General features: G+C 35.8%; 1 protein-coding gene across 2 annotated transcripts in view; it reads left to right on the top strand.

Moving 5' to 3' along the window:
- The window catches only part of OLA1 (Obg like ATPase 1), a 175,722-nt gene that overhangs the window by 14,655 nt on the left and 146,764 nt on the right, over positions 1-14,303 (top strand). For both annotated transcript variants that reach the window (XM_017538244.2, XM_037741908.1), the window contains 2 exons: positions 5,339-5,482; positions 10,653-10,780. In XM_017538244.2, the coding sequence (XP_017393733.2) occupies positions 5,339-5,482; positions 10,653-10,780 (272 nt within the window). The remainder of the gene's footprint in view (positions 1-5,338; positions 5,483-10,652; positions 10,781-14,303) is intronic.

Here is a 14,303-nt window from a genome sequence, read left to right as displayed (position 1 = left end):
GGAAGGAAGGAAGGAAGGAAGGAAGGAAGGAAGGAAGGAAGGAAAGAAAGAGAAAGAAAGAAAGAAAAGAAGAAAGAAAGAAATTACAGTTGACCATTGAACAACACAGGGATTAGGAGCGCTGACCCCTGTCCCAGTCAAACATTTGTGTGTAATTTTTGATTGCCCCAAAACTTAATTGCTAATAACCTACTATTGACTGGAAGCCTTACCAATAACATAAACAGTTGATTAAGCTATATTTTTTATTTATATTATCCTATACTCTGTTCTTACAAGGAACTAAGCTAGAGAAAATAATGTTATTAAGAAAATCATAAGGAAGAGAAAATGTAGTTAATATTCACTAAGTGGAAGTGGAACATCATAAAGGTCTTTGTCATCTTCATGTTGAGTGGGTTGAGTGGACTGAGGAGGAGAAGGAGTTCGAGGGTTTGGTCTTGCTGTCTCAGGTGGCAGAGGCAGAAGATAGAGAGGAAGGAGGGGCAGGCATACTCAGTGTAAATTTTATTGAAAATAGTCTATGTATAAGTGGACACATGCACTTTGAACATGCATTTTAAACCAGTGTTGTTCAAGTGTTAACTGTATTTACTTTTTTACTATTAACTAAACTACAGACTTTATGTGGATTTCACCAGTTTTCCCACTAATGTCCTTTTTCTTTTCCAGTGTAAAATACTATGTTGCATTTAGTCCTCATGTCTCCTGTCTCTTCCAATCTTCGATAGTTTCTGAATGTTTTATTTTTCATAACCTTTAAGGATTTATTTTTGAAGAGTACTGGTTAGGTATTTTGTATAGTATTTATCCATTTGAGTTTGATGCTTTTTAAAGAAATTATGTTAATAAACACATAATATATGACCAGGCACAGTGGCTCATGCCTGTAATCCCGGCACTTTGGGAGGCTGAGGCGGGAGGAACACTTGAGGTCAGGAGTTCAAAACCAACCAGGCCAACATGGCAAAACCCCGTCTCTGCTGAAACTACAAAAAATTAGCTGGCTGTCCTGGCACACACCTGTAGTCCCAGCTACTCTGGAGACTGAGGCAAGAGAATTACTTGAACCCAGGAGGCTGAGGTTGCAGTGAGTGGAGATGGCACCACTGTACTCCAGCCGGGTGACAGAGTGAAAATCTGTCTCAAAAAAAAAAAATAATATAAAATTTACCATCTTAATCATTCTTAATGTACAGTTCAATTGTGTTAACCTATATTCACTGTTGTATAACAGGTCTCTAGAACTTTTTCGTCTTGCATATGGGAAACTCTGTACCCATTGAACAAATTCTCATTTCTCTTTCCCCACAGCCCCTGGAAACCACCATTCTACTTTCTGTTTCCGTGATTTTGCCTACTCCAGATATCTCATATGAGTATAAGTAGAATATATGAGTATATGAATATAAGTGGAATCATAAGTTATTTGTATTTTTGCGATGGGCTTATTTTACTCAGCATAGTGTCCTTAAAGTTTGTTCATGTTGTAGCATGTGACAGAATGTCCTTTTTAAGGGCCGAATAATATTCTATTGTATGTAGATAACATTTTCTTTATCCATTCATCTGTTGATGGACATTTGCTTCTGCCTCTTGGCTATTATGAGTAATGCCACAATGAACATTGGTGTGCAAATATCTCTTTGAGATCCTCTTTTGGATATATAACCAGAAATGTAATTGCTGGATCATATGGTAATTCTACTTTTATTTATTTATTTTTTTGGAGGAACCTCAAACTGTTTTCCATAGTGTCTGTACCACTTTGCATGTATACCAGCAGTCCACAGAGTTCTAATTCTTGCCAATACTTGCTGTTTTGTTTTTTTGATAGTGGCCATCCTAATAATTGTAAGGTTATATCTCATTGTGGTTTTGATTTGCATTTCTCCAGTGATTAGTGGTTGAGCATCTTTTCATATTTTTTTGGCCATTTGTGTCTCTTCTTTGCAGAAAATCTGTTCAGAATAGACATTTCTCTAGGTGTGATCATTGCTGCTATAGTGTTACTGTTTTTAGGCCTTCTTATCTGATTGAGTTAGGAAATATGTAATTATACTCACCCATGTATACATGCATTGGTATTTATTTCTATCATCTTATGTATTTACCAGATAGATGCTTTTAACAGTTTAGTTATATCTAAATTGAAAACATTTTGAAAGGACTTTCTACTTCTTATCCCATGTTTTGGATGGGTGTTATATATAAATGGTTGATTCAGAATGCTGTGGGAATTTCCACTGGTATCGCTACTTCTCATTACATGCTGCAGTTTTGTGTAAAGTTTTACATAAAACATCTTTTCAGCCAGATTTACTTAATAGAGTAATATAGTAATTTCCAAAATAAAGTATTTAGGTCCTAAGTCTAGGGGCCACATGTTTAGTCTAGTCACTGTTTTCTTTTTTTCTTTTAATGCTATCATTGCTGAAATAAGTTATATATACCCATTCTTGCATGAGAGAAATTCCTATAACTTTGAATCTTTCTCCTACTTTTAAGCTTTAATATTATCCTCAAGGGATCTAAGAGTGTGTGTGTGTGTGTGTTTAAAAAGTTGTCATTTTACAAAAAGCCTACAGGCTTTAACACTTAAGGCATAGGCCAAAACTTTCAAATTCTTTGCTTTTGCAAGCCTTTTCTTAATAGATTTGAATAGATCAAAATGTCTTTAGTTGCCACCGAAGCCTATATGATCCTTAGAAATTTTTCTTTTTCTTTCTTCCTTATTTCTTTTTACTTTTTTATACCTACAAAGCTGAGAGAAGCTACAGATGACTAGGATTTCGTGAAATTTAAAATTCATCTAAAATGAGACAGTCTGTGAAAATGGACATTTGTCTTCTAAGTTTAGTTAGAATGTGTGTAAGAATATTTTCTGCCTAAGAAACTTTCTTTTGCTATGTTTTACCATATAATATGTTTTAAGGGATACACTTTAAAAAATCACAAAACGTATTTTTGTCCAGGTAGACAATATAATATACTATACATAGTAACAGCCATAAATTTGAAAAAAACTCCATAAACAACTTATGGCCTTTTTAGAATTGCAATTGACTGTGGTAATAGCAATGAGTGATTTTTAAATTACAGTATGCAAAAATGCATTAGCATTTTATTTTGCCTTCATAATATTAGGCCCAAGTGTCCTATAAATTTTTAAATTAATAGATTCAAATTTTGTCCTAAGTACTTTTATTACAACATTATTCTGTAATATTTCCATTATAGGTAGACAGTATTTTCATTGCATTTGATAAATAAGGATTCATGGACTGTTCTGGCAACTTAACTATCACTCTTTATTTTTAATTTTTTTCATGGAGAGAGGAAGAGGGTATGGAGAGTGGGCCAGTCTGTGTTACCAATTACTTGAGTAGGCTTTTGTAGTTTTCCCTTGAGGAAAAGACCCTGAGTGGGGAAACTGGTGGTATGCCTGAGGTTCTCCAAGTCTCCTCCAAATGTTTTGCTGGTTTCCTTCTCCTTCAGCATCAGCTTTCCATGGGTATAAAGTCTGGATCCTTGCCTCCTTCCTTTGCCCAGAACAGGCACAGGTCCCCAGGGTAAAAGTGGCTATAGAGGTCAAATCACTTCTTCCAATTTTTTTTCGTTTTCAGAATCCCAGTCCCTTCAAACAGATGACTTCTGTATCCTGCATTTTAGATGGCTTTTCTAGTTCTGGGTGGGATTGCTGGTCTGCTGTTAGCTTTTGCATCTCATCCAGAAGCAGAAGTTTCCTGCTTATTTCCAGCCCCCAGATGACCTGTTAAGAAATCTGGTTGTTAGATTTACAAGAGTCTGGATTTTATCCCTGTGGTATCATTTAATATGTTCTTCTGTCCTCTATATTTCCTATAAACTAGCAGTAACATGTAAAGTGTTGATCAGATTAAGATGACAGATGATGCATATGGTTCTTTCAGGAGGTACTGTTTTTTCTTCCTCCTTTTGCAGTACTATCATTGGTAATTATTACCTAGATCCATTAATTTGTTAGGGGTAGCAAAAATGGTGCCATTCTATGTTTTTATTCTTTTCTCATTTATTGGCTGGAATATGTCTATAAAATAATTTTCTTTTCATAACTATTGGTTATTCTGAAAGTACAGTTTTTATAGGAAGGACATGGTAACCACTTTAACAGTCTTCAAAAAATTGATCACCTAGCATTCTTAAAAGATGGCCACTAAGAGTTTTATATTTTGTTTGGATTTTACTCTATATTATATTTGGTGTTGTATTATCATATTTGTTTATTTTAAAAATTTTCTTTTTTCATATTTTTAAAACATGAATGATAAAGTATTATCACATTTTTTAAAAAACATGGCTGATATTAATGTGAATTGGCTTTATCTGAGCACATATTACTTGATAGCAGTCAAATGATTAGAATAGTAGTGACGGCTGGGTGCGGTGGCTCATGCCTGTAATCTTAGCACTTTGGGAGGCTGAGGCAGGTGGATAATGAGGTCAAGAGATCGAGACCATCCTGGTCAACATGGTGAAACCCCTTCTCTACTAAAAATACAAAAAATCAGCTGGGCATGGTGGTGCGTGCCTGTAATCCCAGCTACTCAGGAGGCTGAGGCAGGAGAATTGCCTGAACTCAGGAGGTGGAGGTTGCGGTGAGCCGAGATCGCGCCATTGCACTCCAGCCTGGGTAACAAGAGCGAAACTCCGTCTCAAAAAAAAAAAAAAAAAGAAAAGTAGTGACTAGTTTATTTCATATTAATAGATATTATATTTTCTTGATTTAAGTCATACCTTGAATAAAATTTATATTTTGACTTTCATAATTCACAATTCTAGACTTGCTAGTAATCCTTTCATACTAATGATTAGAAGGCAGTTCTGTGTCCCTACTTCCCACTTCCTATCAGATATCAGACATTTAGCATCTCTTTCCCAATTCAAAATTTTTGGAAAGTCATTGACTCAACTAGACATGTCTTCTACATTTCATGTTAGAGAAGGTTATGTTAGTTATAGATGAAGTGATACTGGTACGATCAGGTATATTATGGAAAAAATAGATTTTGTAGTATGACATGAAACTCTATTACAAAGATTCTTTGAGAACATGCTTTTCAAGTTTCAAATAGACTGTGATAGGGGCATAACCTAATTATAAGTCATGAGCTGCCACTTTACTGTTGTAAATTTCATTCACTTCTGTTAGTAAAAAATGTATTCTTCCTTTTACCCTGTCTTTCTAGATTGGTTTTATATTTCTCATGGATCTTATTTGAGCATTGAAATTGGAGTGAGATAAGTTTTTCTTGGTATTAACTTAAGAATTCATTGAAATTGCTTTTGTTCATTATAGGAAATCTACTTTCTTCAATGTATTAACCAACAGTCAGGCTTCAGCAGAAAACTTCCCATTCTGCACTATTGATCCTAATGAGAGCAGAGTACCTGTGCCAGATGAAAGGTTTGACTTTCTTTGCCAGTACCACAAACCAGCAAGGTAAGAGATATTTAATGCTATTTTTTACTTGGTGGCTCTGTGTGGACTGAGCAGATATGTTTGTGATATGTTTAAAGTCATGTAGAAGAGTTTTTCTTTCAAAATGAATGTAACATTATTGTTTTGGGTGATTATAAAAGTAATGCAGAGTATGGAGAAGGGTGTATAAGGGCCTACTCAGTTGTTAACATTAAAGTTATTTTTTTCTGGGGAGTGTGAAGTAGAGGAGTAATTAGTCTGTATTTTGTGATCTTACTCATGTAAAATTATATGTTTGTTTATATGCATAGAAAAATGTATGAAATGAAGATCATAGACTGATGATTATCTCTGGCTAGTGGAATTTTTAGGTGATTTTTACTTTATTCTTATATTCCTCTATGTTTGAATTTTTTACAATAAGCATGTATTATATCTTTAATTAGAAAACATAGGTAAAACTGTTTGATCAAGAAAAAAGATAGTTTAAATTCGTTGCAGGAAATTCAGACAGTAGGAAAATGTATAATGAGAGGAGTGAAAACCAGCTCTACTTGCTCTACTTTGATGTAACAGTTGTAAATACTTTGGGGATATATCCTTCCATAATTTCCCAACTATGTGCACACTTATTTACAGAAATAGGATACTTGTTTTACTTGAGATATTATTAATATCTTTCTGGATTAAACAATACAGACTTAAATAATAATTTCTAATATATTTACTGTTGTATTATATGAATGTAGCACAGTTTACCATTTGCTTATTGAAAATTTAGTTTGTTTTTCACTTTTTACTATTTTTAATGTCCTGATAAATCCCAAGTTCCTGTCTCATGTCCTGAACTCGGCGGAACTCCAGATTTGTATCTCTAACTGCCTTTTTAATATTGACACTTGGATTTCTGAATAGGAGCCTTAGACTTGACATGTCCAAAATGACCTCTTGATTTCACCTTCTTGAACCAAATTCTTCTTCAAGACTGCCATAACTCAATAAATATCACTATCGTTTCCTTAGTTGCTTAAATCAGTGCCCACAATTTATCTTTGATTCTTCTCTCCCCTCACCCATATCCAGTCTATCAGCAATTTTTGCGAGTTCTAACTACAAATTATGTACTGAACTCATTCACTTTTCCCACTTTCACTTACTAGTTGTAGCATCCATTGATTTTTTTTTTTTTTTGATGAATTCATTTTTACTATGTGGATTCTTACATGGTGATTTTGTAATTTTATTATTCCTCCTTCATTTGTTAATATTGTACTGAAGGAAGAGCTTTCTCATCTTCATGTATTTATTCAGATTAGTGTTATTTAATTGGTTTTAATCTGTCACAAACATTGATTTGATGCTCAAATTATATCCCTCAGATTGGCTCCTCAGCCTGACTTCAGTGTCTTGATTTCACTGTCTTTTCTAAAACCTTTTTATTTTTAAATGATTTTAAATTTATATAAAAGCTGCAAAAGTACATGAGTGCTTATATACCCTTGTATACCCAGATTCTTTGAACCTTTGAGAATAAGTTATAGACATGATGCCATATTATACTTTAATTCTTTAGTTTGCATTTACTAAATACAAAGACACCCTCCCACATAACCATAGGAAACCATCAAAATCAGGATGGTTTACTATGGGATTAACACTGATCCCATATTACCATCTTGTTCATAGACTTTAGTTAGATTTTTTTCAGTTGTTCCAATAATATGCTTTCTTGCATTTAAAGTAGGATCATGTGTTTGTTCAGTTTTTTGGTTTTTTTTTTTTCCTTTCTTTTCTTTTTAAAATAGAGATGGGGTCTTGCTATGTTGCACCAGGGTGGTCTTGAACTCTCGGCCTCAAGCACTCCTCCAGTATCAGCCTCCCAAAATGGTGGGATTATAGGCGTGAACTACTGTACCTGGCCTTCTTTGTTTTTTGTTTTTTAAGGCAGAATCTTGCTGTGTTGCCCAGGCTGGAGTACAGTGCTGTGATCATAGCTCACTGTAGCCTCAAACCCCTGGACATAGTCAGATGATTCTCTTATCTCAGCCCCCTGAGTAGCTGGGACTGCAGGCACATGCCACTGTGCCTGGCTAATTTTTAAATGTTTTGTAGAGTTGGGGTCTTGCCATTTAGGCTGGTTTGAACTCCTGGCTCAAGTAATCCTCCTGTCTTGGCCCGCCAAAGCCACGCCCAGCCCCACTAGCCTGTTTCTATTGAAGAATATTTATAAATATTTTTGGTAGTCTGTGTTCATTATAGCATAGTGATTAAAAAGATTTTTAACATCATTTAAGTCTCGTGAGTTTTAAAGTATTGTTTTATTCTGAAAGCATTTTGTTCAAGTAGTCATGAAATCTTTGGTGTAATACATCAGAAATGTTGGAATTAATTCTCAAGTTTTAATTTTTTGAGATATTATATTAGTTTAAACCTTATCCTAGCCATAAATCACAAATCAGAATTGAGAAGCTCATTTTCATAGAAAATAAAATCTCAGAGCTGAAGATCTTCCTGTCTAGTTTCCTCATAAAAAGAAACTTGAAGCCTAAAAAGATGAAATAATTTGTTCATGGTCACACTTATAGTTATGTCAACCAGAAATAGAACTCAAGGCTTCTCACTTCAAATTTAGTGTCATTCTACCCATATGCATGCTACTTACTGTACTTCTGCATTAGTCCATTTTGCATTGCTATAAAGGATTACCCAAGACTGAGTAATTTATAAAGAGCATAGATTTATTTGGCTCATGGCTCTGCAGGCCATACATGCACAGCACCAGCATCAGTTTGGATTCTGGCGAGGTCTCAGGAAGCTTTATCTCATGGCCAGGAGACGAAAAGAAGAGTAGATGTGTCACATGGAGAAAAGGGGAGCAAGAGATTGAGGAGAGAGGCACCGGACTCTTTTAAACAACCCGCTGTCCGGTGAACTAACAGAGCAATAACTCACTCATTACTATGGGGAGGGCACCAAGACATTTATGAGGGATCCGCCCCTGTGACCCAAACACCTCCCACCAGGCCCCACCTCCACCATTGGGGATCACATTTCAACATAAGGTTTGGAGGTGACAGAACATCCAAACTATCTCAATCTCATATTTGTCATATGGGTGGTTTTAGTTGTTAGAAATATCATTTAGGATGAATTTGGTTGCACTTAACACAATGACTTAAAGAGCTGAGTAACAGGTAGCGCAGTGTTTAGCTCAGCAATATCATCAAGAACCTGGCTTCTTTCTCCCTTCAGCTTACTTTATCAGCTTGATCATAAGGTTATCTTCCCCTTGTGGTCGCAGGATGGAACTATATACTTTCTCATCCATGTTCAGAGTGAAACGGGATTGCTTCTAGTTCTCCTGGAAGACTGATGAGGTTCTATTAAAGAGCCTCCTAGACCCCCTCCAGTAAACCTCTCCTTAAGTCTTTTAATTTCTCTTTGTTTTTTTTTTTGTTTGTTTTTTTGTTTTTTTTGAGACGGAGTTTCACTCATGTTACCCAGGCTGGAGTGCAATGGCGCGATCTCGGCTCACCGCAACCTCCGCCTCCTGGGTTCAGGCAATTCTCCTGCCTCAGCCTCCTGAGTAGCTGGGATTACAGGCACACACCACCATGCCCAGCTAATTTTTTTGTATTTTTAGTAGAGACGGGGTTTCACCATGTTGACCAGGATGGTCTCAATTTCTTGACCTCGTGATCCACCCGTCTCGGCCTCCCAAAGTGCTGTGATTACAGACTTGAGCCACCGCACCCGGCCTTCTCTTTGTTTTTTAAGAGGTGGAATCTCCCCATGTTGCCCAGGCTGGACTTGAACTCCTGGGCTCAACCCATCCTGCCTCACGCCTCAGCCTCCCAAATACTTGAGACTACAGATGTATGCCACCATGCCTGGCTTCTTAAGTTCTTTGAGGCAAATAGAGCAAGGTGAAGGTCCTAGAATTTTTTTTTTACTTTGCCTAGGAATGAGATTAAACTACTTAGTGAAGGCCTGAGCTACATATCCCACTTCTCGAGTTAGGGGTAGATAAAGCTTCTCCAAAGCTCTGGGCTATGTTGGGGAGGAATGGCTAAATGAAAATCAGTATAGGTACAAGAGAAGGGGCAGTGGATGCTGGGGAGGCAGTCACTATGTCCAATAACAAAAGACTAATCACATTTATATGATTTTAGTGGATTTGGTGGTAACAATAATCAAGTAATTTCAATCTGCCATGCTTGTTTATAGAATATTTTGAAAGGACTCATTTTCCATACCAATAATATGGGAGTCTTGTGGAACTTTTATGTTGTATTTTATCAGGTAGTGAAACTGACATTCTGAAAAATGAGTGCTCTTGAAAATTGACAAAGGATACAAAATTACATTATATATACCTTTGTCATATGACATTAAAAGTAGCTTTTATTTATTCATGTACTAAAATCTCCATTTTTATATGTCAGACTGATTTTCCTAACTTGGTTTCTAATTTGTGTTAAATGTGCCTTTATTAAGCAAAGCAAAGGTTATTTTGTATATAGTTTAATTTGGTTGCTGTTATCAACAAATAGCTTTGCTATGCTGATAACTGGTTCTCAATGTTACATGCATTTTTTTGTCTATATAGCATATGGGTGATCAAATGCAAACCCAGACAGCCTGTATTTGATTCCCAGTTTTGTCACTACTGGCTGAGTGATCCTGAATACAATAGATTTCTTAACTCCTCTAAGGCATAATTTTCTTATCTGTAAAGTGGGCTTAGTAAATAACACTCATCTAGTTGATTTGAACTTTGAAGTGAGATAATACATGTGAAATACTTTTAGTGTCTGGCACAAAGTTAGTTGGCTCATTTTATGATGATTACCCCAGCATACTCTAAACATTCTTCACAGCTTTTGAGTGTGTGTGCATGTGGCAATAGAACTTTATAGTAAAATTAGTAAGATCTTTGATTTCAGAGACACAATAAATACGTTTATTCTGTTTTAGTTTTCTCCCTCATATTCCTAGGTAAGAAAGTCCTAAAGCATTAAAAGGCCATTTCTAATTTTTGGGGGTCGTGATGGATATTCATCTATCAAATCATTATTGTAGACATTGTTCTAGAAAGGAAAGAATTTACGTGAAAAGTTTGGGGAATTCATTTGGTTAATAGATAAGTTCTTAATACTGTTTTATAATAAAGCCTTCTTTTGTTTTTCAGCAAAATTCCTGCCTTTCTAAATGTAGTGGATATTGCTGGCCTTGTGAAAGGAGCTCACAATGGGCAGGGCCTGGGGAATGCTTTTTTATCTCATATTAGTGCCTGTGATGGCATCTTTCACCTAACACGTAAGTACAGTTGTTTATTTAATCATTGATTTCATTAAGATCAGTGTTTTCTTTCCATTAGTGCTCAAATAAAATTAGAAATGACTAATGGAAGATTGCTTTCTTTACCAGATGAATCTTGGGTTTGTAAATCTGTGACTATGACCTTAATGTTACTTAGTATCATCTTCATATCTGAAGGCTTATTCCATAGCAGGTATATGCTGTGTTGACATTATATTCTAATTGAACTTTATTTCCTGTTCGGGATTAGAGCCATTGAGAAGTGTTTCTATATGGAACTTTGCTGATTGTAAAGGCATTTTGAAATTGTCTTAAATTATGGAATTTTATTGCTTTTCTGTGTGTTAAGAAGGCAGAATTGATAGAGAAGGGGATTCTAATTATTTAACAAGAGAGAAAGGCTTCCAGGTTTTCTACTAGAGACGAAAGAATTAAAGAGAAACTGTAGATCGGCTGGTCCTTAGGGAGAGAGGATTATAAAGCAAAGAGAAAGAACTGTTAATTGATTTGGGCTCTGTTGACTGACTACAAAAGTGAGCCAATAACATAGTAATTTTCTGACAAAACAGTTGAGGTTGCTTAGGTCAAGGTTGTACTTTTTGGTAAAGTATTATAATAAGCAAATTAATAGAAACAAAGAAAACACAAATTAGAGGTGAGAAGGCCAGCTATGGTCTGGTTAAATGCCTTTGTTACTTAACCAGGTCCTCAACTAGATAACTATAGTAATTGAGAGTGAGCATTTAGAAAATATCATAGCAATTTGACTGATTTTTTGGTCATTTGAATAAAGTAATAATAAAATTGTGCTAGTATTTTTTATGTGCCTTTTATAAAAGACCATTTGTCTCTGTGGGTTGTATAAGTTGCCTAGAAAAAAGATTTGTTTGCCCAGTATTAGGTTGGTGCAAAAGTAATTGCAGTTTTGTTAATGTAATGCCCCAAACTGCAATTACTTTTGTACCAACCTAATAATTCATTTTATTGTATTTTACAAAACCCTATGACAGACAATTTGAGAAGGATTGATCTAGGTAGTTTAAACTTGGGTAAACGTATGGTCAGGCCTCTGGGAAGTCTAGACAAAGAATAAGGCTGTGATGGGGAAGTGGTCCAGTTGTGTAGAGAAGTTTTAACTAAAGGCTGTACATTAGCAAGAACCTCTGTTTTCCTCACTGGTTTTCTTCTGGGTTTGGTGACTGATGTGAGGATTTCAAAGAGAAGGTAGAGTGAAGTGTGACTCCTGGATTTCTGGACTAGGTCAGTTGAATGAATTGTCATACCATTCATTGAGATGTTAAACACAGAAAAAGCAGCAAGTATCGAGAGAGATGATGATGAGTTCAGTTTGGGACAGTTTCTGATAGATGTCTTTCAGAAAGTAGAATTGATAGGGCACATGTGACAGAAGAATGAGGGGAAGACAACTAAAGATTTGGATATGAGAGAGAGAGTGGGTTAATGGGTGGAAAAGAACTTTGAGTGGAAATGAAAATAGCAGAGGACTGAAAAATGGAAGGCTTATGGATCTGATTCCTTGATAAGGTTTTATAACAGGTAGATTGAGTTTAAGGGTATTGTGTGGTTAGGGAGGGATATTTGACTTAAAATTTTCCAAGCTGGAGCAACTTAGTCCTGATGATGTTGGTAATAAAAATGTCTCTGATTTTGTTGTTTCTTGCGTAATATTCATTTGATGTGTTTTTCTAACCCTTGGGGGGGGTAAATGAATTTGGTGAGGAGCATACATACTATATGGTATTTCATTCAGGCTAAAGATACCATCATTGAGGAAGGAAAGAAAATCCAATTAAACTAGATACTATGCTTTCTTAGAGTGATTGATCTCAGAGATGTCAAAATATGCATCTTAGAATTGATGAAATTGTATATATTATTGTATAGTACATAGAACGCTGAATGATACATTTATAATCAGAATTTTTAAAAAATCCTTAGATTTATAGTAAAAAAAAAAAGACTTGTAGAGATTAGAAAGATTAGAGATTGCTTTGAAGCTATGAAATTTGATAATTCTTTTATTTCAAATTATAACATTTTAATTCTCAACAGTCAGATATATATTAATGTTTAGAGTACTTTCAGCTTTCTGTTGGAATATCTGAAAGTTAGGGAACAGAAAAAATTGTTAACAAGAAATTTTATCACTGAATTTTAATTTATTATCATTTTCTCTCCATTAATTTAATTAATTTTTAAAATTCAACTTTTCCCTTGCCTTGTTTACTTCCTTTGGCTTTTAGAAATACATAAAATATATATGTTATTGCAAACATATATACTTGTTTGCAAACACGTATGTTCATTTTGATATATTTTCTTTGGCTTTAAATCTTTAGATCACTCTTATTCATTTGACCCATATTTATGGAGCATCTCTTATAAGTGTGCTAGATGTTGAGGGATGTAGTGGTGAGTAAAAACAGATGGGACCATTGTCCTCTTGAGTTTATAATCCAGTGAATAAAATGGTCAAATAAATATTCGATGCCTTTCCAGTGGTGTGTGTGAGTATGCAGTGTTACCTTGAGGAGGTGACAATTATGCTGAGAGTTAAAAGCTGACTGGGAGCTAAGTTAGCAAAAGAAGGAAAGGAAAGATTGATTATTCAGAGTAAATGGTTTGTTTCAAGGCCCTATGGTAGAAAGGAGCCTTAAGAACTGCCCTTGCGGTTAGAATGAATGATGAGAAGTACGAGCAATGGAAAACAGCCCGGGGATATAGTTGGGGATGTCATCATGTTCGCCATATTAAAGATAACCATCTCAAATGGCTTAAATGTAAAGGATTTTATTTATTTATTTGAGATGGAGTCTTGCTCTGTCCCCCAGGCTGGAGTGCAGTGGCAAGATCTTGGCTCACTGAAACCTCCACCTCCTGGGTTTAAGAAATTCTCCTGCCTCAGCCTCTCCAATGTCTGGGATGACAGGGGTGCAACACCATGTTGGGCTACGTTTTATATTTTTAGTAGAGACAGGGTTTTGCCATGTTGGCCAGGCTAGTCCGGAACTCCTTACCTCAAGTGATATGCCCACCTCGGCCTCCCAAAGTGCTGAGATTACAGGCATGAGCCACCGTGCATGGCCTAAATATAAAGGATTTTAAATGAACAGTTGAGGTGGGGGTGGAGGCGGATGTAGCTTATTTTGCAATTACAGTATTGAGTGGCACTTCTAATGTTTTAACCAATCAAAATGGGCTGGGCACAGTGGCTCATGCCTATAACCCCAGCATTTTGGGAGACTGAGGTGGGCAGATTGCTTGAGTTCGAGACCAGCCTGGGCAACATGGTAAGACACTTGTCTCTACTAAAAATACAAAAAATTTACTGGATATGGTGGGGTGCACCTGTGGTCCTAGCTACTTGGGAGGTTGGGATGGGAGGACTGCTTGAGCCTCAGAGGCAGAAGTTGCAGTAAGCCAACATCATGCCACTGCACTCCAACCTGGGTGGCAAAGTGAGACCCCATCTCAAAAAAAAAAAAAAAAAAAAAAAAAG

The sequence above is a fragment of the Cebus imitator genome, unplaced genomic scaffold (genome assembly GCF_001604975.1).
Source record: "Cebus imitator isolate Cc_AM_T3 unplaced genomic scaffold, Cebus_imitator-1.0 Scaffold110, whole genome shotgun sequence".
Classification (NCBI taxonomy): Eukaryota; Metazoa; Chordata; class Mammalia; order Primates; family Cebidae; genus Cebus; species Cebus imitator.
The sequence above is the reverse complement of the archived record's forward strand: the minus strand, read 5'-3'. Positions and strand labels throughout refer to the sequence as shown.